Raw genomic sequence first — 22656 nt, 5'->3', positions numbered from 1 at the left:
TGGCCCAAAGAGGATTCAGTACAACCCTTTGAAAATGAGAAGTTATTGACCCAGGATAAGAGGAAACCAAAATTATGAGGTATATCTTGCTAAGCTAGTTAGAAATGTCTTCCCTTAAGACACAAGCAGAAGGAAACAATGATGAGATTTCTGTACCTTAAGGATTATCAAGAACAAAAATATTTAGGGGCCGACCCCGTGGCGCACTTGGGAGAGCGCGGCGCTGGGAGTGCAGAAGCGCTCCCGCCGCAGGTTCAAATCCTATATAGGGATGGCCGGTGTGCTCACTGGCTGAGTGCGGTGTGGCCAGTCACGAAAAAGACAAAAAAAAATTTAGGCTAAATCTTGCCACCACTGACCCATCAAAGCAAGAAATGTGATTAGAGTCAGCTACTAGTCTTGTCCCCAAAGACAAGGATGGATAAGCCTTTGTGGAGAAAGGGAGGGTATCTGTTTCACCTGCCACCTATGCTTTGTTGCAGGAGGGAAGACAAGCCAAAGAGCTTAGAGTTTTGAAGGAAATTTTAGGTCCTTAGGTTCAAGGAATGTTCATTTGTAACTGCTGGAATTAAAACAAGTCCAGAAAAAAAAAAAAAATTTCACCAGATTCAAATCCTTCTACTGCCAGAGACTTCATTTAAAGAGAAAGACTATAAACATTGCATAATCAGGAACATTTCAGCCTCTGTGGGCAGAAAACATGGGAAGCCATTTTGATAAACTGCCCCAGCAGCTCTTTTCTCCCATTAAAGTATAGAAGCTTCACAAAGTCAGAGACCATGTTGTCCTGTCCACCCAGACCCCTTCTCACATCTGGCAAGCTGCCAGGCACACAACAGGTGCTTAACAAATACTTGAGTGGATAAGGCACTCTAGTTAGGGCCAATAGTCCACTTACGTCTCATCAAACAGGGGTTCTAGAGTCTTCCGCTTCACTGAAGTTTTCTTACGACTTGCCCACCTCCTTTCTGGCAACAAGTAGACTCGGACGTAGGGATCAGCTCCACTGGTAGTACATGGTGTCAGGTTCCTGATTTGGTTTCAAAGACATTAAGAGAAAGGTCCCTGGTTTTCAAACACTGAAAATACTCACTGGGGAGAAACCTCTACTAGACATTCAGCTTAAGAAGGGCTTGAAGAGGGCCAGCCTGTGGCTCACTCGGGAGAGTGTGGTGCTGATACCACGAAGGCCACGGGTTTAGATCCCTATATATGGATGGCCAGTTAGCTCACTGGGTGAGCGTGGTGCTGACAACACCAAGTCGAGGGTTAAGATCCCCTTGCAGGTCATCTTTTAAAAAAAAAAAAGAAGGGCTCGAAGATAAAAATGCTGCATAGTCTAGATGACCAAAATATCAGATGAATGGTTTTGAAAATATGCATTTTTGTAAAGCTTGAAGAGCAAGTACTTTCCATCTAAGGGAAGGTGGAGATTCCCACTTGGGAAAAATGTACTAGCTACCAGCCATCCCAGACAGTTTGCAGCAGTTGTATCTGAGCAAAGCCCTTGGCTCTTGCGCCGATTGGCACCACTGAAGAATGCCCACTAAAGTGCCCCTCTGAGGACATCATCACTCACAGCATGCAGGCCTTCAAGTGTCATTTCTTCCCAGTGTGTCACTCTATCATCAGGCTACACACCCCTGTCTTTGCTCCAAGTGCCCCTACTCTGATTTATGGTCACCTGATGCTCCCAAAGGACCTTCCTGGCCCCCAGAATTCCTTTACCTGCAGCCATTGACTAAGACGCTGAGGCAGCGCCGCAGACACACATAGCGCACCGTGAGCTGAATCTCACCCAGCCACCGCTGCCTGAGATTCCCACCTCTGTAAAGAAAGGGCTTGTCACTTCTCTTGTCATTACAAGTGTTGGCTCTCTTCCCCCTCCCCCAAGACAGGGAAGCTTGCCCTACTTGGGGAACAAAGAGCCATGTTGGTTAAACAAAAGAATTCTCAGTAAGTTTCCTTTTAGTCGGAAGTCAGTTCCATTTAGCACTCACATATAATTATCCTACTCCACAGTAGGAAGAGCATGAACCCTGGAGTGGGATCTGCATTTGTCAGGATTCCTCGTGAGACCTTGGGAGTATTTATTCAACCTTTATGATAGTAAGTTCTATCTTGTAGGATAATTGTGAAGATTGAATTAGATAACATGCTAAATAAGCCCATAGTAAACACTTAATAAATGGCAGCCATTTATTACATAATTCCACATCCCAGTATAACTCTTTAGAATTCAGTAAATGTTTCTGCTGGAAGAGACCTTAACCTAAGTCCAACATTTTACAGTTGGTATGTAGTGAGAGCCGTAACCAGACTATCTGGCTCTCTCCCTGGTCCTGCGTTCTTTCTACCACACCATGCTGCCTCTCATGAAGATATTTTGTGAAAAAAACTTCCACAGGCTTATCTCGCTCACATCTACTTTTCCATCCAGGGAGATATTTTTCATGCAGGTGATTTTAGAAAAGATTAAGCAGAGAGGTGCATACTCAATGTTGAGGCTGATTTCTGTCAGGTCAAAGCAGGAAGAGGCCAGGGAGTTGAGCGAGGACATGCTGGGAGCCAGCCTCTTGGGCGGCCATGCGAATGGGGAGGAGGCAGGGCATTTCATGGGTCTGGGAGACTTGATGGGCCCTGGAGAGTGGGGGCCTGGGACAGTCAAGAAGATGGTGGCTGAACTCTTCTTCTCCCCCATGGGCTCACAGAACCCTTTGGCACTGTCCTTGCCTTTGGGCTCTGGGCCTGTCTCTTGGGGTGCAGGTGCAGTGGCAGCAGTGGCAGCACTGGTGGTCGTGTTGCTCATTGAAGCTTCCTGGGTGTCAGAAGCAGAGTCTGGGGGGCACAGAAAATCTGCAGGACCTTCTCCCTGGGCTGGGTCCTTGGGACCCCGGTTGGTGGCCACCTTCTTGATGAACAGAGGGCCTTTCTTTAGGGCTTCAGGTCCCGTGTATGGGCTCCCCAGCTCTCGTTCCTCCACACGCAGGAACTGTAAGTAGATGACAGCGTGGTTTATGGACTGGGCCCACCACTTCCACAACCTCAGCCATGTGTTTCTCCTTCCCCTTTTCTCCCTCAGTTATCAATTATCAAGACCTTTCCTAGGGACTTCCATTTCCAGCAATAAATATGGTGGTCCAAATATTCTGAAAAACCTCGTTAGAAAAAGCCCCCTAAAATCAAACATCCCTTTAAATCCTTAGCCAAATTCCTAATAAAGTGAAGATGATTCTTTTTAAAAAACTGAAAAAAGTTAACCTTTCCTAGAGTCATTTATCAACCTTGGAATTCAAAGAATTAGGAAAAGAGGCCTTGGGTCAATGTGAGGCTGGGAGTAAAGTAAGGATCTTTTTAGTTAAAAAGTAGTCTAGAATAAAAGTTCCACCCATCAGCAAAGTGGGATCTCTTTAGTTAAAAGTAGTCTAGAATAAAAGTTCCACCCATCAGCAAAGACTGATGACAAGAGATGTTACCTATCTGAGCCTGTACTCTGGTTGGAGGATAAAGTCTTCCCTAAGAATATGGCATCTTATAGGCCTGTCCACATATGAACTGAGTTCATATTTACACTGTCTGTGTGGTCTTGAAATCCAAAGTTAAGAAATTAACATAAAAGATAGGCCCAAGTTTTTAATGCCCCTGAGATGCTTGGCCTCCTTGGGAAAGAACAACCTCAATCCAGGTATAAAGGAACACTGAACATACATTTGCAACCCAAGTTACAAAAATGTAGAAATGAGTCATGTGAAAAAGCATCAAGAGACAAAACAAACATCAAAATTTAACTCCTAGGATCTTCAGATAATAGAGTTAACAGACGTACATTATAAGTATTTTCTAATGACTATAGATTGAATATAAACATAAGAAGATAATAAAATACTATGAAAAAAGAACATGTGGATTTGGAAAATATAAAATTAGACCTGAAAAACTGCCATTGAAATAAAAACCATGAACAGGTTAAACAGCAAACTAGGCATAGCCAAAGAAAAAAAAGAGTGTACTGGGAGATAGCTCTGAGGAAATTAGACTGTAGCACCATGAAATAAAGAGATGAAGTCAAGAGACATGAAGGATAGATGAGAAGGTCCAGCATAGAAGATCTAGAAGGGATTTAAAAAGAATGGGAGAAAGAGACGATGGCTGAAAATATTCCGAAATTGATGAAAAACATGAATCCATCTCCTGGCTTCTTCCAGACACAAAGCCAGGTGCTTAGTGCTGGGAAAATTCACCTTGCTCTATAGCCAGAGCTCCACTCCCCACTCCCCCAGGGGACAGGAGAGATTTACCCGAAGCACCAGCCTCATGGAGATGAGGCTGTCCAGGCCTGAGTGGTCCAGCTGAAAGCGCTGCTCAAGAGTGAGGTCAGCATAGGGGAGGATCTGGCACAGGGGGAACTCCAGCACTCCCAGAGCACACTCCTGGTCATCATCAAGCACCTAGGCAGCGGACCAGTCATAAAACAAGAAGAAATCCAAGCCCCACCCATACCACCACTACTGTCTGGGCCCCAGCCAAGTCTAAGTTCATTTCAGTAAGTATGTGCTATGCTTCTACTGGCATCTGGTCCTATTCTGGAAACTGCCTTCAGTCAGGGGAAAAGAGTGACTTGGGATAGAGGCAATTTTTGATTTGTATAAGGCCAATCTGTCAAATGCCTAGGGCATGGGGGCTCAGAGCTCCAAAAGACCCCAGCTCCACCACTTGTTGGGCATGAGATCTTGGACAAGTCATTGTTTTAGCTTCTCTTTACTCATGTGTAAAGAAAAGAAGAAAACTCTCTTCCACAGATCTTTTGTGAAGATTAAATGAAAAAAAAATTTTTTTAAATACACTATTATCCTGGGTAGATTCCAATGCAAACCACTCTGAGTGCTATGTAACAACTATAAAGACCATTTTTTAGAGAGAGCCAAGGGACTTGAGGGTTTGAGACTCCTACACGATGACTTTGGGTGCCACCCTCAAGGAGATGAGGACTTGTGGGGCCCCAGTATAATCTCCCACATACAAGGGGCTGACTTTACTGCCGGGAGAACCTGCTCAAGGTGTACTTCAAGTTCCCAACCCCTCCTGGCTTATCAAGCTCATAACTGTTCAGGAGCCCAGCTTCAAGCAAACCTTCACATGGAGCTGCTCGGCTGCCACACTGTGCACAAAGAAGGAGAACACCTGACTCCACACTGGGTCCTTGCTGTGGGGACAGGTCTAGGAACAGAAGAGGAAGAGATCATTGAAGGGTCAGGTTGGGCAGAGCTGGATACCAGCACCCTCTGCTCTCACTGTGGCCATCAGGCACCACTGGGTACCTCACCTGTGTCTGCCCAGGGATCATACAGACCCACACACACTACAGCTACGGGGAGGCACTAGGGCAGGACAGCAAGACTCAAAGGCAAGGAGTGCTTTGCCAGGAAGTTTTATAGGGAGCTGAAAATCACGCTAGTATTAGAGCTCGCTTCAGGGGAGGGGGACTGGCAGGATTCCTGCTGCTGGACTGAGAAATTTCATGGTGTGGTGGAAAGGACACAGGTTTTAGAGGCATGCCCAAACTTAAACCCTCGTTTGCTTTGTAGCATGTGCCCTTGGGCAAGTCACTTACCTACAATCCTTGGATTTTTGAACTAGAAAACTATCTTGTGAGGTTATAGTGAGAACTAAATAACATCAGGTGCCTAAGTAGGCATTCAGCATAAGCTAATTTCTTTCCTTTTGCCTCTCTCCCCAAGGAGGCTTGAGGCCCCACTTCCTTACCTCAGGACTACACACCAAACTGTCTTACCTTACTTGTGTGTGTCTTCTTGCCTACGGACAGCTTGACATAGGAAGAAGGGTCTCTGCTGACTTTATTCTGTAAGGGTGCAAATGTATAATGAAGGTGGCCGTGGCCACGGCCCCAGCCCCACCCCCACCCCCACGGAGTGTCAGTGGGACCTGGGACCAGCCAATTGCTTCCCTTTGAAGGAAGGCTGCCCTGGTACTCCCAGGCCTGCTGGGCTGCCATTACTGTGCAAGCACCAGGACAGGCCTGACACCAGGGAGAGGTTCCAAGTTAAACGCCAGAGGCAAGAGCTGAGCCTGGCTGGGCACGGTCTTTTGTTCCCTGGGATCATGGAAATAGGCTGGAGTCAAGTTCTGGCTCCTCCTCTTACCTGTGTGACCCAGCCACTTAACCTTCTGGGTCGTGTTTGTAAAATGGCAACAAAAACTACTGACATACAATCATCACAGGACTCAGGGATAATCAATGTAGAGGACCAGTTGCCAATCCCAGTGCCTGGCACACAGGAGGACAGCACCTGTTGTTATCCCCAAACTGCATGTGCACAGAACGTGGCCCAGAAGATACAGGGCTGGGGGAAAGAGGAGCCACTATTTGCACCTCAAATTTTCACCCACATACACACTTACCTTGGCAAACCTGGAGAGTTTTTTGGCTCGATATTCACCATTCAGGTAGTCAAAAGGGTTTCTCTGCAGCCCAGAGAGAATGGGATTAAAGCAACACATGGACATTTGAAAGTGATGGGCACAGGGCAAGGTATATGTGACACTCTGGACATGTCACCACTCACCGGCAGGTTGCAGGCACTCTCCAAGAAGACTACAAGTATGGCAGTGGAGAGTTCACCATAGTCCTGCAAACAGACACAAACACTCAGTTGGTGTCCCCAGGAGCAGGACATGGACTGGTTGGGAAAAACTTACTTGTGGCAGAGGGAAGGTATGTGACACTCTGGACATGTCACCACTCACCGGCAGGTTGCAGGCACTCTCCAAGAAGACTACAAGTATGGCAGTGGAGAGTCCACCATAGTCCTGCAAACAGACACAAACACTCAATTGGTGTCCCCAGGAGCAGGACATGGACTGGTTGGGAAAAACTTACTTGTGGCAGAGGGAAGCCAGCCAACCCTTACACTCCAGACTAGCCGTAAGATTGCTCTCAACAGTTTTTTGTTGAGGCTAAGAATACAACTGCAGCATGACACATTTAAGTTAGACAGAGGGTAGATTTCCCCTATGAACTGGGCTGGCAGGCACTGACACAGAGCTCTAAGGACCCCATCTTCCCTGAAGGTAACTGAGATGCTCAGAGGCTGTTTGCTGAGAGAAATCAGGAGCTGCCCTGTGTAGAAGACAGGGGGCTAAGTGACATGTTCTGCAGGTGAGCAAGAACTGGGGAGCTTCATCTCCCTCCTTCCTCCTCACAATTTTTCTGCTAGGGAGCCCTTGACACCCTGGGCTTACCTCGGTCACAGCTTCCTGGTCAGTGAGCAGTGAAAGCCACTCCAGCCGCAGGTGCAGCCGCCCACTGGTTGTGTCATTCAGGACAAACCACTGTGGGGCAGGGGTGAGAGAGGAAAGCTCAGGGAAAGGGCCCTCTTTGGGCAGCTCACTCCTGACACCTGGTTGGGCTCTAATAGGCGCTCCAGGGAAAAGGTACCCCAGTCCAGACAGGGCATGCTCTGGGCTCAGAGGGGCTGGGAGATGTGGTTATAGGGGGGCAGACGTGCTACACTTTGGGAAGGAAAAACCCAGGCCCAGCCTGCCCTCCCTGTAATGGGGCTGTGCCCTGTTGGGAGTGTTTAATCTGTGGGTACTTCCCAGGGAAGCTTCTTCCAACCTGGGCCCTGGGGGGTTCCCTAGAGGAATCTGGGCCTCACCCAGCTGTAGCCCCTGAGGACAGGCATGTGCAGCCCAGCACACAGGGGCCCATTTCACAGGACTAGCTGGGCTGAAGCAGCCTGTTAGAGCTGTCCACAGGAAGAGGGCTACACTCTACCTCATCCACCACTCTGTTCGTCATGACATCCCCGAGGCAGATCTGCAGGCTGGAATACACAGGCAGAGGGGTCAGCTCAGCTCAGCCCAGGTCAGTGGAGGCAAGCAGCAGAGGGTGTGGAGGCCCACCCTGGGATCTATTTTCAAATATCTGAGTGGGGCCATTAAGACAGAGGATCTTATTCCTCTCAAAGAATCAATGGGAGACCAATTTCACCTTCAGTGAAGGAAGGACTAGCTAGTTATCAGGGATGCTCCCATTAGACATGCTGCCTAGGGAGGCAGGTGGCTCCCATCCCCAGAAGGGACAAGCAGAGGCTGCTGGACACATCACCTCTGGATTTCTCAACGACAGTGCTACTGGCATTTTGAGTAGGATGATTCTTATTGTGAAAAACCGCACATGCACTGCAGGAATTTAGCTTCCTGGTCCAGTGCCCTCTAAATGCCAGAGGCACCACCTCCCGCAGTCATTTTAACCCAAAATGCCCCTCCATTCCAAAACTTCCCCAGGTGCCCGGCAAGGGATAAGTATAGTTGGTATGTGTGTGTGAGAGGAGATAACACCCACATCACAGCACACTCCTAATCCACCCTGAACCTAGCCCAACCAGAAGGACCTGACAGCCAGAGGGAAAAACGTAATTCTGTGTAACTGTTAGAAATGTGCTGGAGCTCAAAACACACCTGGAATCAGCTACACAAAGCATGAGCCGTAAGCCAAACTTGTAATTTGCAACATTACAAAAACTGCAGCTTTTTCCATGAAGGTGAAAAATAAAAATTGATAAACATCTGATGGCGAGCTGTTCCTTTGGCTGTCAGATGGTGCCTCCTGATTTGTTTCTATTTTTTAAAATGACATGCTCATGGAAACAAGCTAAACAACATAGGAGTATGAAGATTTGGGTAAAACACCCTTCTCTGCCTCCTAATCAGAGATACACAGTGTTAACAGTCTGCTATGTAGCTCCCATTCCTTGCTCTGCCTGCACGAACCCATACAAAATATTCAAGCGTCCGCTCCTGGAAAGATCCAACTACACAGGATACTCCCAACTGCTCATCCCCACTTACTGATATATTATGGATGTTCTCCAGGTCAATACACATAGATTCTACTTGTTTTTAAAAACTGCAGAATATTTGTAGTTTGGCAATGGTAATTTTATTCAAACATTCTGCCAATATCTTGAGGCTGGACGTTCATATTTCTGAGTTTTCTTATTTTGCTACCAGATACTTCTCCAATAAACACTTCAGGTACTAATGCTTTCATTTTATAGGAGATTCCTGGAAGTGGGACTGTTAGACCAAAAGACATGTAAATTTGAGGTTTTGATAGCTAGCCCCACCCTGGCCATTTCAGTCCTCCCATAGCCCTGAGGGTCTGGGTTCCACCCCAGCGAGAGTAGCCAGGGTTCCTTGGGCCTGGCCATCCATGCCAGCCTTGCCAACTGTTCCAAATGGGGACTCTGGGTACATTATCAGGAGGGCAGAAAGCAGAGCCCATGGTGCATAAACCTTTGGGTCCTCTCTGTATCCCCCCAAGGACTAGGGCAGGGCTGGGCATTCAGGAGACATCTGGGAAGGTTTGCGGAAGAAATGTGGAACGGCAGGTTGGGTTGCCTGGCACAGCCATCATGTCAGAGTGACTAGAAAGGGTTGCAGGTCACTGGCTGGTGGGAGCAAGGTTCCTGTGCACCAAGACCTAGCCCAGTGCCCTCAGGGAGGGAAGGCTGTCCCCAGGCCCAGCTCAGCCCTCCTCACCTGCCTAGGAAGTCGTCCCTGTCAGGATCCTCATCATACAGGTCCACTTCCAGGTCCTGCCCAGGGACTTCATACACCATGAACTGGAAGGAAAGAGGTATCTTAACCTGCAGGCTACAATAACCGAGGAATCCAACCTTATGTATGACCCAAGGAAAGCTAAGTCCCGGCTGGGAGCCCTGGCAGGTTCCTGGTCTTCTTGGTGCCTCAAGGACCCTACCTGTAAGAAGGGAGTGGTGCCCCTCCCGTGCAGGGCAGTTGGGGGATTAGAGACATGTGCAAGCCCATGGCAGAGCGGGTGCTCAGAGACAAGACAGTGGCTGCTGTTTGTCCTACATGAGGCTTGCAGCTTCCAGAGCAATTGCCCAACACACTGCCATGGCCCCCATGAGTCTGAACAACAGGAGACTAAGCTTCCTTCTATACTGGCAAAAACATAGAACACGTGCGCACAGGCTATTCATTATACTAGCCCACCACCCACAAGCTGTGTGACCTCGGCAAGTCACTGACATCTCTGGACCTCAGTTTCCTCATCTCTTATACTACTATTTGTAATAGCAAAAGACCAGACACAACTTAACTGTCCATCAATAGGGAACTGGTTGAATAACCTTCAGAACATTCACATAGTGGAGTACTTTGCAGCTGTGAAAAATAATGAGGAAGGTCCTATTGACACTGTCACAGCATGACCTCCATGATAGATTTAGTGACAAAAAGAAGGTGGGGAAAACTGTGTATGCCACTGTCCACCAAAAAGAAAGAGGGATTATGAATATAAACAAATGGGTACACATATGACCACATATATGTATCTGCTCATATTAAAAATAATTTAAAATAATGGAAGCTGGTCGGTTAGCTCAGTTGGTTAGAGTGTGGTGCTGATAACACCAAGGTCCAGGGTTCAATCCCTGTACTGGCCAACAAAAAAAGAAAAAGAACAGAAGGATAAACCATTTCTTATAGGCATACTGGCAAAAACATAGAACACGTGCGCACAGGCTATTCATTACACTAGCCCACCACCCACAAGCTGTGTGACCTCGGCAAGTCGCTGACATCTCTGGACCTCAGTTTCCTCATCTCTTATCCTACTATTTGTAATAGCAAAAGACCAGACACAACTTAACTGTCCATCAATAGGGAACTGGTTGAATAACCTTCAGAACATTCACATAGTGGAGTACTTTGCAGCTGTGAAAAATAATGAGGAAGGTCCTATTGACACTGTCACAGCATGACCTCCATGATAGATTTAGTGACAAAAAGAAGGTGGGGAAAACTGTGTATGCCACTGTCCACCAAAAAGAAAGAGGGATTATGAATATAAACAAATGGGTACACATATGACCACATATATGTATCTGCTCATATTAAAAATAATTTAAAATAATGGAAGCTGGTCGGTTAGCTCAGTTGGTTAGAGTGTGGTGCTGATAACACCAAGGTCCAGGGTTCAATCCCTGTACTGGCCAACAAAAAAAGAAAAAGAACAGAAGGATAAACCATTTCTTATAGGGGAATGGTGGGGATTAGGTGGAGTGAACAAGGGATAGAAGCCAGACTCCTTAAGATATAATTTTTTATATTGGGCTTTGGAAACTACAACTATTTTACACAATTGTAAAAGAAGTTTAGGTAAAAGTTAAATAGAGAATAGAATGAAACATATCAATGTAAATATTCGTGGCCTGTTTTTGTCACAAACATACAGAGAGGAACTATTCTAAGTGAGTTTAAAATGTAATAATCTGCCACACCAGCGCCCCGGGGCCCACCCAACGGCCCAAGGCATGGAAAAGGGGACCGAACCTCCCTCCCACAAACAGGTACACCTCGCCAGCACCTCGGGTCCCACCCAGGGACCTGGGAAATCGAGAAGGGGACCGGACCTCCTTTTGACAACCAGGCACACTGTGCCAGCACCTTGGGACCTGTGCTGGGACCTGGGGCATGGAGAAGGGGACCAGATCCGCCTCCCACAACCAGGCACACCACACCAGTGCCTCAGGGCCTGTCCTGGGACCCAGGGCATGGAGAAGGGGACCAAAACCCCCTCCTGCAACCAGGCACACTGCACCAGCACCTTGGGGCCCACTCAGGGACCTGGGGTATGGAGAAGGGAACTGGACCCCGCCTCCCACAACCAAGCACATTGCACCAGTGCCTTGGGGCCTGTCCTGGGACCCAGGGCATGGAGAAGGGGACCGGAACCCCCTCCCACAACCAGGCACCCCATGCTAGCACTTCGAGGCTTTCCCTGGGACTCAGGGCACGGAGAAGAGGACTGGACCACCCTCCCACAACCAGGCACCCCATGCCAGTGCCTCAGGGCCTGCCTGGGGATCCAGGACATGGAGACGGGGACTGGACCCCCCTTCCACAATCAGGCACACTGTGCCGGCACCTCGGGACCCACTCGGGGACCCAGGGCATGGAAACAGGGATTGTACACTCTCTACAACCAGGCACACTGCCAGCACCATGGAGCAGGCCAAAAACATCTCCATGTGGGTGGCCCACCACAGCCCCCCTGATAACCATGGCTGCCACGAAGGCGACTATAGGCCACAACCACCCCGCAGATGGTCCTCCAGCCACTGGAGTGAGTTGACACAAGAAGAGTCACCAGCAGAGATAAAGACAGGAGGAGGATGTCTGTCTCCACAGAGCCCATTTCAGAGTGACAGAAGAGACATCTGCTCTATGATAGTATTGGGGGACCTGATCACACCTCTCAGCATTGGACAGATCATTTGGGCAGCAAATCAACAGAGTAACCATTATTCTTTCAGAGGGAGAGAAGAAATCTAGGCTGATTAGAGGGGGGAGTGAGAGGGGGATGGGGAGGGATTGGACAAGGGGCATAAGGAATAATTACAATTTGTAACAATATATATGCTAGTAATATTGATTTGATCATTATATCTCAATGTTGAACCCCCAAAATATGTATAATCAATTTTGATTCAATAAAAACCAAATAAATAAATAAATAAAATGTCATAATTTGAAAGGACATCCAAAAAGGTAATATATCCTAAGGACCAAACATTTTTAGTAATGACGATGTGGGTGGTGGTGTTTATATTGTTGTTCTGAGACCATCACCCGTGCAGTGTGGGATAAAGCCAATGCGCCATTGCGTGAAGGCTGGGAGGACTGTGCTGCCTCCCAGCTGGCCCGTGTCCTGCAGGGTCTTCCCTCGGTGGGTGGCACAGGCCTGAGCAGGAGCGTGCATCAGGCTGAGTGCAAGAAGACGCTGCCTGACACCTGCCTCTGATGGGAAAAATGGGTGCTTTCCCTTCTCGTGAGGCCCTGACTCAGCCCCAAGGGCTCAGGCCCACAGCCAGGGTGCCCATCAGTAGGGAGGTCACATGGCTGTTCCTCAGGGACCTCCTGAGCTGGGCTCAGGGTGGGGGGGACAATGGGGCTCAATGCCCCAGGAAGTCCCATATCCTGGCTCAACTGGGAATTCTCCTTCCCAGCAGACCCAAAGATTCTTCCCACCACCAAACTGATGGGAGCCTCCCGTCACTCCTGAACAGAGGATGGGAGGCGCCTGAAGTTTCATGGGGGATGACCGCCCACAGTCTCCATCCGAAGCCACACTGCAGGGGGACCAGGAGCCTGAGAAGGAACACTGCCCTGGGCTCTGCCCCTCCCTGGATGGGGAGAAGTCACTGGGCAAGTCATTCAACCTCCCCAAACCTCAGTCTATCCCCTATAAAGTGGAGATGCCGTGTCCTCATGGAGTGGAAGTAAGGATTTCCATCTGAGAATGAATTTGAGGTGTCAGGACACCTCCCCCACCAGCCTGTCTGTCCCTCAACACTGGGCCCAGTGCTCTGTACTGGCTACTCACGCAAGGCAGGGGGAAGCGCAGGTTGGTCACATCCAGCCCCTTCTTCACAGGCACAGTCACACGGTTGGGCAGCACCAGGTGGGCAGCGATGAGGTCCTCCAGCAGGCTGTCCGACACCTCGCTGGGACACCAGGCATGTCGAGCTGTGGAGGGGTGGCACTACCTCTCCCATGCCACCTGACCCTCCATCCATCAGGAGCCCCGCTGGGCAGGGTAGGCCCCGCCAGGAGAACAGCCCTGACCCCATCCTGCCTGGAGGGGGTGAGGGGTGTGTGTGCATTGTGGCAGCCCTCCACATTCTATCCCAATAGCAGCCATCCCACCTACATGCCCCCGTCCCCATGCGCCCCTCCTGCCTTGTTCTGCTGAGGCAGCACAGCGTGATTCTGTGTTAGAATCTCAGCTCCATACCCCTTGAGCTGTGTGACCCTGGCAAGTCGCTAGCCTCTCTGGACCTCAGTTTTCTCATCTCTAACCTGGGGATAACAATGCCTACCTCCTAGGGTTGTTTTGAGGGTGAGGGGACATGTGTGAGGTGCTGAGAACAGTGCCTTGTCCACAGTAAGTGCTAGGTAAGTGTCAGCTAGCAGGGCCTGACAGCACGTGGACATTCTCCCCATAATTGCCTGGCTCCACCTCCCAGTACAGGCAGACAGGGAGGGTACCTGGAACAGGACTGGGACACACTAAGTGCTCAATAAATATTTTTTGAATGAAAGAATGCATGGTTGGATTCCCTTCGTCCAGGGCAGATGTCCCCAGTAAGAGGTGACTGGCCCTCCCTGCGGCCTGCGGCAGCTGCCCGGCTGGCCCTCCCTCCTGGGGAGGCACATCCCATGGGGCTGCAGCCCTTCACTGCTCCTCTCACGGTGCCTGGGCTCTGAGAACAGCCTTCACCAGCCCCAGGGAGGTGGGATCTCGGACCAGCTCCTCATCGCTGGCCTCTGCTGTTTGCCACCACGGCTGGAGGAGGCCACAGAGGCTTCTCACCACACACTTGGGCTAGGGAGGGGGCAGAGTAAGGGAGAAAGGAGAACACCTCGTGCCCACACACTGTGCCGCCACTACACATGCCTGAGCATTCTCCCAGGGACCCCAAAACACAGGAACCAGGCTCCTCTTTTACTGAGGAGGTGCCCAGCGAGGTGAAGTAACTTGTCCAGTTACTCAGTTGCTAAGTGACACAGCCAGGAGCTGGCCGGGTCTGGGTCCACAGCCGGTGCTCCTCTCACTAGCCACGTGGCCTCCTCTAGGCCCCCATCTCATCTACTCTGAGCCACTCTCCTGCACCAGGACAGGGACCTGGATGTCCCTCCACCCACCATTCTGCAAAGCCCTTCTCACCCAATCGTGTGTGTCTCTGTGTGTGTGTCTGCGTGTGTCCATGTCCGTGTCAGTGTGTGAGTGTTTTCTGGGCACAGGGCCTGCCCGTGGAGGCCGCGTGGCACAGTTAGCCTCACAGCCCCACTCCACACACACTAATGCTCTTCCCTCCAGCGGGGGAGGCTCGGTGCCCGTGCCAGTTCCCATGCGGAGAGAGCCAGGAGAGAGGCTCTCCCAGGCACTTACTTGATCCCGGGCACATCCAGCAGGTTGGTCAGGCCTGTCCAGTTGATCTGCAGGTGCTGCAGGGACAGAGAGAGTCTGTTAGGGTTAGGGTTAGGCTGGAAGAAGCTGGGAGATCAGGGCCAACAACCCCCTGCCAAGCGCCTCACACCTGCTTGGGAGGAGAACCCAGCCTGGTGGGGGACGCCCTCAGCAGGGATGTCAGGCAAGCAAGGTCACCTTCCAGCCCTGTCAGGCCTCTAGGGGTACTGAGGACCCAGGCCTTAGCTCAGGACGGGAGGGGCTGTCGGGCCTGCTGTGTCCCTGCCAGGACCTCCACAGGAGTGGGCCAGTCCCAGTGGCCACGGGATGGCCTGGACTGGGAGAGCTCTGAGCACGCATCTCAGCTCCACTGCAGACCACCTGTGAGACCTTCTCTGAGCTTAGTTTCCTCAGTGTGGGGAGAGCAGAGTCTAGCTCCTCAGGCTGCCTTGAGGATTAAATAAAATAAGGTCTAGCTGGGCCTGGACAATGTCCATTCCTGGCTCAGTCCCAAAGTCTGGGGCCCACAGGACGAGTGCTGACTCCTAGGGAGCAGCAGGACTGCCGCTAGTCCCTGCACTCACCGGCTTTTGAAGGAAGAACATGGTCACAGCTCCCACGAAGGGCTTGTCTACGAGGAGGGGCTCCAAGATGATTCGCAGGGTGCCCTGCAACTGGATGGGCATAGAGGGCCCATGAGGGACCCATGCCTCCTTTTTTCCTGTACCTGCTGGGCTCAGCTGAGGCCTCTTGCTGCCTTATTTCATGCCCATGCCACCCCCAAATGTCAGGACCTCCCCCGCCCCCGCAGGCCACCTGCTGTCATGACTGGAAACACATTCAGGGTATAGAGGCCTGGACACACCTGCCACCCCTGTACCAGTTACCAAGGGGCCATAGGCTGGCCACCACTGCCTTCCACTGAGCCCTGCCCAATTTCAGGCTGGTCCAGCCCGCAGGACCCAGGAGTGATTTCCAGCCCCAACTCAGCTCCTCTATGCCTGGCGTGAGATATTTCCACCTCCTGGGTCCACCTCAGTTTCTAAGCAGTTGCTCTCCACTGCTCCATAAACACAACCTCTCACTTTGCAATCAGAGGCAGACTGTGGGGCCCTAGGGCAGAGCAGAGGGTTGGGGAAGCCCAGCCACTGCTTCCTGGCCATGTGACCTCAGGGTCGGGTCATCACCGCCTTCTACAGCCTGCTCCAGCATGAGCCGGCTTCCCCTTCCCTGACCCCCACTCCTGGGCTGGAACAGAGGCAGTCCCGCCGGGCTCCACCCACCTGGATCCCATTCACACCAGCCTGTATCTTCTGCAGCTCCACACTGATCTCGCAGTCCCCAATGTAGCTGAAATGGGGAGGGAGAAGGAGGGTGGAGAGGAGAGGGAGGTCCAAGTGATCAGAGAGATCAGGAAACTAGCCCAGTGTTGCACAGCCTGAGCCCAGGCAGCCAGCCACCAAGCCTGAACTCTGCGCCCCTTGGCATGTGGCCTCCCTAACAGCCTTGGCCTTTCTCGGCTCTGCCCAGATCCTGACCCAGGCCCAGACTCTGAGAGGCAGCCACCCGGGCCCCTGAACCCAGGTACCTCCCTACCTTCGGCCATGAGAGCAGTGACTCTGGACACCACCTTCCCTGCAATACCCCAAATTTGAAAAGCAGGGGCTCTTGGTAACTACATTTCCCACCTCCCCACCACCGCTGTGCTCCCGCCCTGTCTCTGCCCAGGTCTCTTCCACGAGGACAAAGCAGTAGCATCTGCTGCTTACATCCAACCACTGTCCCAGGTTGTTGCTAGGGGTGGCAGAGATGGACAAAGGTTAAAAAGGCCTCAGGTTGTAAGGACAGGGAACCCAGAATGGGTGGCCCTGAGGGTAAAGATCAGGAGACCCTGTTAAAAGACTAAAGATAATGGCTAAGGGGAGGGAGAAAGATCAGGAGACCCTGATCTTCCTGAGGGTAAAGATCAGGAGACCCTGTTAAAAGACTAAAGATAATGGCTAAGGGGAGGGAGAGGGCAGCCACCAAACATCAGCAGGACACAGGCAGAGGAGCCTGATGTTACCAGTGCCCCTTGAAAGGGTAGGAGCAGACAGTACGGGGGAGATGAGGACCCCAGGGGGTGCCTGGGAGGCTGAAAGGGCCACATGACCTTGATATACCCCGAAGTCTTCATATAAAGATCTTGTGGCAGAACCTCAGGGGCCAGTAGTGCCTGATAGCCCTTCATTATCCCAACACACTTGAGACCAACTCCCAAATGGGGATGAGTGGTCTCAGAACTGGCTCCTGTCTTCCCAGTGTGCTCTCAGTGCCAGCCTCTGGGCTAAGGACAGGAAATATGAGACATTGGAAAGGAACAGCAACACTCTGGAATCTTAGAAGTTGATTCTTTGTCTTCTAAAGCACAATTCAAATCTCACCACCTCCAGGAAGATTTCCTGGATTGAATCTCTCTTCTTCCTGACTCAAGCCCATTATGAACCTCATTTGAAAGAGATGCCTTTGCCCAACGCCCTGAGCTAGTCATGCACATGTCTAGTTTTCCTGAGATGTCAGAGCCCAGTTCTCCAGCTGGCCACTCACAGCCTGGGCTTGGAGCTCCCTGGGCCTCACCACAGGTCCCCACATCTTCTTCTCACACTTGTTCCCTCTATCCATCCTCTCTGGAGCAGATGGTCTGATCCTCCAGGCGACCTGGCCCCAGCTTCCAAGAAAGATCTGCTGTGTGGGCCTTGGTACCCAGAACATCCCATGAGATGGGAGAAGTCATGCCCAGACCTAGGGACCAGCCATTCCTCCATCCATTTTCCTAACATGCCTCCCCCTTCTCAAGCAAAGACCTCACGCCCCAGTCCAGGAGCGGGGCAAGGGTCCTGTGAGAAGTTTCATGCTCCAAATCAGAGTGTATATATGCCACTCCAATTCCAAATTGGCTGTTCCCACAGAGTGTCCCCTGAACACCCTGAAGCCCACACCTGGCCCCACAGGCAAGAGGGCTCACCATATCTGCAGGTCCAGGGTCACCTGTCTTCGGTTGCACTTGTTAGTGTGTGCCTTGACACCGTTGACTCTGGGGCACTGGAAGAGATGCCACAAAGGCTAGGTCAGCAGGGCTCTTGCAGCAGGGACAGCTGCCAGCCCCTCGCCCAGCACTGGGCTTTGTCAACAACAACAAACATGACCACTGCACTCCCAGGATGAGGCACAAACACAGGGATCCGCCCTGCAGCCCCTGAGGCTTCTCTCCCTAGATTGTCTACCCTCCTTTCTCTCCCTTCCTGCCACAGGTAATTCCTGAGCTCTGTGTCAGGCACCAGACTGGGGAGAAGGCCGGGGGCAAGGTGGACTAAGCCTGCCCTGGTGGGCTCACAGCCCAACAGAAGAGACAAATGAGGCGGGCGAGGGGGTCTGGCCACAATGAGGAGTGGCCCATGCTGTCACATGGTGATCTCGGGAGGAACACCTTCCAACCGAGCCAGAGGTGGGAGGAGGTTAGTGAAGACTTCCTGGAGGAAGAAGCCCTTAAGCAAGACAAATGAGGCGGGCGAGGGGGTCTGGCCACAATGAGGAGTGGCCCATGCTGTCACATGGTGATCTCGGGAGGAACACCTCCCAACCGAGCCAGAGGTGGGAGGAGGTTAGTGAAGACTTCCTGGAGGAAGAAGCCCTTAAGCTGAGTCTGGAGGTAGGTAGCAGCAGAGCCTCTGTGGCTGGGGCTCTGGGCAGGCAGCCTTCCCCAGGCCCTGTCTCAGCAGATGAGGGTCATGGGGCTGGCTGAGCTTACGCAGGTAAGGGAGGGAGGAAGGTAGGCTCCCTGGCTGAGGATCTGAATTAAAGTGCCCCCTCCGGGACCCTGTGATCTGCTGCTGTCAGCTCCCCCTCTGCCCAGGCTCTTTCCTCCTCCTGTAAGTTATTGTTGCAGGGTCTGTTTATCATTTATCAAGAATAAAAAATAAACTTCATTTGAATTCAAGTTAATGATATGCATGCTGACGTGGTTGGGGTGAACTGCACTGTCTATTTAGTTTGAAAAGCATTTTAAAAAATGAATAGAGACAGATGCATAAATATGCAATAAATCAAATATAGCAAAAGGTTAAAACTGTACAATCCAGATGGCAGGTATGTGATATTCACTGAATTATTTCAACTCTTTTGTATGTTTAAAACTTGTCATAATAAAATGTTGGACAAAAAAATCCAATCGATCCCACCGGAGGAATGATTCCATTATCTTTCTACTCTCACCATCGAAAGTGACATTTACAAATGCAATGTCACATGAAAAGGTTCTCAGAGTATGAAGCCAAAAATGCAGGAAAAAGTATTATAGGAACATGTTTAATTAAAAATAACATGTAGTTTTCCCAGAGTTTGTGATATATCAGCTTTTTAAAATGTATAACTTGCTATGATTTTTCTCATTCTTTTTCATATTTACTTAATATTCTTGAAGAGGGTCCCCCCAATTGTAGAAGCTTCAGACCACACAGCCCCTGGCTCAGTGGAAGCCTGGGCTGGAGGCAACACGGTGACTAACATCCCACAGCCTGGGGCTCACTGGTGGTCCCGGTACCTGCATAAGCTCAGCCAGCCCCAAGACCCTCATCTGCTGAGACAGGGCCTGGCGAAGGCTGCTTGCCCGGAGCCCCAACCGCAGAGGGGAGGGGTGAGCACTGGCTCTGTGCCAGGCAGGGCAGCCCTGGCCGAGGGCTCACAGTTAGGTGAGGGGTGCCAGGTTAGAGTTTGGCCTTAACTGGCCCTCTCAGCCCCGTGCCCTCTGCCAAGCACTACTCACACAGCCACACAGAGCGGCCCTGCAGCCAGGCCTGTTCACGCTTCAACTTTTAGAAGTAGGTCCTTTCCTTTTATTCATATACACAGGTTAAGTCACTGGACCACAGCACAGAGTGGAGCTGACCATAGACACGGCAATCTGAGGGAGCTGGAAACACTTATGGGTGTGAAGGAAGGGGGTGCGGTCAGTGCTCTGGGTCCTGGCCAAGCCCAGGAAGGTCACGGGAGAAGTTCTCTGTGACCCCACTATGGAAAGGAGGGGAGATGTGGGGAATGGGAGAGCAGAGGGCAGGTGGTGGCGGGGGGATGGGCCAGGACATGAAGAGCTTTGAATGCCAGGATCAGGAGTCTGGTATTTTTCCTGTAGGGCTGAGACATCTGGTCGGCCTGCAGGTTCCCCCTCCAGGTTCTCCTGGCATAGTAAAAATCATTCCTTAAGATCGCTTGCCAGCAGCAGCACATCCCATAGACACCATCAGCAGAGCAGTGGCCCAGCTGGGCAGGCCGGCCTGCAGGTTCCCCCTCCAGGTTCTCCTGGCATAGTAAAAATCATTCCTTAAGATCACTTGCCAGCAGCAGCACATCCCATAGACACCATCAGCAGAGCAGTGGCCCAGCTGGGCAGGCTCTGCTACAAACCACACTCTGCAGGCTTCCTGGCTCTTAGCTGCTGAATTCTTCAAAAGCCAAGTCAGACATCACTTCCTCCTGGGAAGTGTTTCCTGACTACCTCAGCCCCTCCACCCCTCCGCCTCTGAACTCATGCATTCCTCTACAATCGCGCATCCATGCACTGCCATGTTGTCATCCACCAGTTCGTGTGTCTGCCTCCTGAGGGCAGGGGTGCTGCCACATCTGACTCAGTCTATGGTGCTGAGTGCACAGCACCTGCTTAATAAGTCACATGTGAATGAAACAAGGAATGAACACATGGACCAACAGATTCTGGGACAGGCCAGTCCTGGCAGAGTGTGAGTGGCATAAACTGAACCCCCAGGGCTCAGGCTCTACCATCCACTCAGGGGGCTGGCTGGGCAGGGCTGGTGGGCACTGTCAGCAGACCGGCCTGCACTCTGACACCTGCTTGTCACAGAGCTGACTGGGTGCCAGCATCTCTGATTTACTCGGGGATGGACATCACAGCAGTTCTCTGCCTGGGGGATGCGTTCTGGATGATCAAGATAAAACACAGCAATGGGACACTTTGGGGCAGGAGGAGCGGGGCACAGAGGGTGTAACAGGAAGCTGTCTGGAACAGGGACCATGACATTAGGTACACTAAACACAAACTTCTTTGACCATGATACATTTTACTCTGGGACACCTACTGATCTCCACAGAACTAGCATGGGCTTATAACACTGATAGCCAGAATCAACCAATTAGCAGAGGATTAGAAACTTCTTTGTGGCATTGACCATCTCAAACAATGCAGATGTGTTGCCCCAGCTGACACCTGAAGTTAGCGACTACGACTTGTCCATCTTTGTATCTGTCTGGCTACCACGATGGCATGTTTCCAAATTTTTTTTTTTTTTTTTTTTTTTTTAAAGATGACCGGTAAGGGGATCTCAACCCTTGGCTTGGTGTTATCAACACCATGCTCAGCCAGTGAGCCAACCAGCCATCCCTATATAGGATCCGAACCCGTGGCCTTGCTGTTATCAGCACTGCACTCTCCCGAGTGAGCCACGGGCTGGCCCATGTTTCCAAATTTTGCTTAAGAAAAGTGGAGCTGTTTCCCACCTCTCCTTTCTGTTCCCTCTGAGCCAGGCATTCTTGAAACCTGGAGAGATGGTGGTGCTGGGACTAGAGATGAGGGGTGTTTGAGGCTGACAGGCTGGGAAATGCAGGTGTGGGGCCATGCCCCCTGTGAGGTCCAGTGTGATCTTTGTAGTCAGGTGACTGACCTGGGTGAGGGGGAGGTGACAGGAGAGGGGACAGAGAAAAGACTACACAGCAAGTCCAGCTGACCTTCCCAGACAGTACCAACCTTCTGTCCAAAGTAGAGCTTGGTGAAGGTGAAGGTTCTCAGGCGGATGCTCTTCTCTCGGATCTTGGGCTCAAGTTTCTCTCGGAACTTGTTTTCCATGATCATGCTTATGTAGGGCCAGATCTGAGAGATGATCTATGGAGACGGACATGGGGAGAGGCCCTTGGTGGTCCGATCTGTGCCCCCACTGCAGACCCACAGCTGTCCAGGACAAGGTCTTGATTCCCTGCCAGCTGGTCCCAGGATGGGGGTCCCACAGCACCCATCTGCCTGCCCGCCCACCCATCTACCCACCTATCCATCTGTCCATCAAACATCTGTTAACTATCAGCTGACTCCACTCTTGTGAAGGCAGCAGGATCCCAAGATTTGGTGCCATTTTGCAGAGCACCATGAAATACTCATTCACTAAATTTAATATTATGAAGCCCTTTAATTCTGTGCTAAAACATAATCTCATTCTACATTGTGGTCTAAACAAAAAGTAGCAGATGCTAGAGGTTTCAGAAAAAAATTAGAGGAGAAAGTTAAATGTTTCCTGTGGATTTAATTTTCTAGCAATCAGAAAAAGCAGCCTTTGGCTGATTTCTGCAGCAGAATGACTCAGGGCCCCAGCGCAGGACCTGGGGATGGGGGCTGGCAGAGAAGGCGGGTGGTGATCAGAGCGGGCTATGAGGGAGGGCGGGCTGGCAGATCTGTCCCTCTTCCTTCCTGTGGGCTCAGGCCTCAGTTTAAAGATGCACCTCCTTCCTCCACACACTAGTTCAAAACCCATCGCTGGGGCCGGCCCGGTGGCGCACTGCTGCAGTGCACTGCTTGGGAGCGCGGTGGCGCTCCCGCC

At 51.0% G+C, this 22656-nt stretch overlaps 1 protein-coding gene and 2 non-coding genes across 3 annotated transcripts in view; 2 read left to right on the top strand and 1 right to left on the bottom strand.

Moving 5' to 3' along the window:
• The window catches only part of ESYT3 (extended synaptotagmin-like protein 3), a 50386-nt gene that overhangs the window by 4254 nt on the left and 23476 nt on the right, over positions 1-22656 (bottom strand). The window contains exons 3-20 of the mRNA XM_008588724.1: positions 21816-21950; positions 18027-18103; positions 16306-16372; positions 15607-15696; positions 15005-15060; positions 13425-13556; positions 11349-11436; positions 9565-9647; positions 7796-7844; positions 7261-7350; positions 6766-6828; positions 6421-6483; positions 5792-5860; positions 5131-5217; positions 4299-4448; positions 2496-2992; positions 1729-1827; positions 899-1030 (exon numbers count right to left, since the gene is read on the bottom strand). Coding sequence (XP_008586946.1) covers positions 899-1030; positions 1729-1827; positions 2496-2992; positions 4299-4448; positions 5131-5217; positions 5792-5860; positions 6421-6483; positions 6766-6828; positions 7261-7350; positions 7796-7844; positions 9565-9647; positions 11349-11436; positions 13425-13556; positions 15005-15060; positions 15607-15696; positions 16306-16372; positions 18027-18103; positions 21816-21950 — 2027 coding nt within the window. The remainder of the gene's footprint in view (positions 1-898; positions 1031-1728; positions 1828-2495; positions 2993-4298; positions 4449-5130; positions 5218-5791; positions 5861-6420; positions 6484-6765; positions 6829-7260; positions 7351-7795; positions 7845-9564; positions 9648-11348; positions 11437-13424; positions 13557-15004; positions 15061-15606; positions 15697-16305; positions 16373-18026; positions 18104-21815; positions 21951-22656) is intronic.
• Positions 10420-10493, top strand: TRNAI-GAU. Its single transcript has one exon. It is a non-coding gene; the product is annotated as a tRNA-Ile (tRNA).
• TRNAI-GAU lies at positions 10972-11045 on the top strand. The gene has a single exon. It is a non-coding gene; the product is annotated as a tRNA-Ile (tRNA).

This window comes from Galeopterus variegatus, unplaced genomic scaffold, assembly GCF_000696425.1.
Source record: "Galeopterus variegatus unplaced genomic scaffold, G_variegatus-3.0.2 Scaffold4992, whole genome shotgun sequence".
NCBI classification, from domain to species: domain Eukaryota; kingdom Metazoa; phylum Chordata; class Mammalia; order Dermoptera; family Cynocephalidae; genus Galeopterus; species Galeopterus variegatus.
Note: the sequence above shows the minus strand (reverse complement) of the source record. Positions and strands in the feature narration are given on the sequence as shown.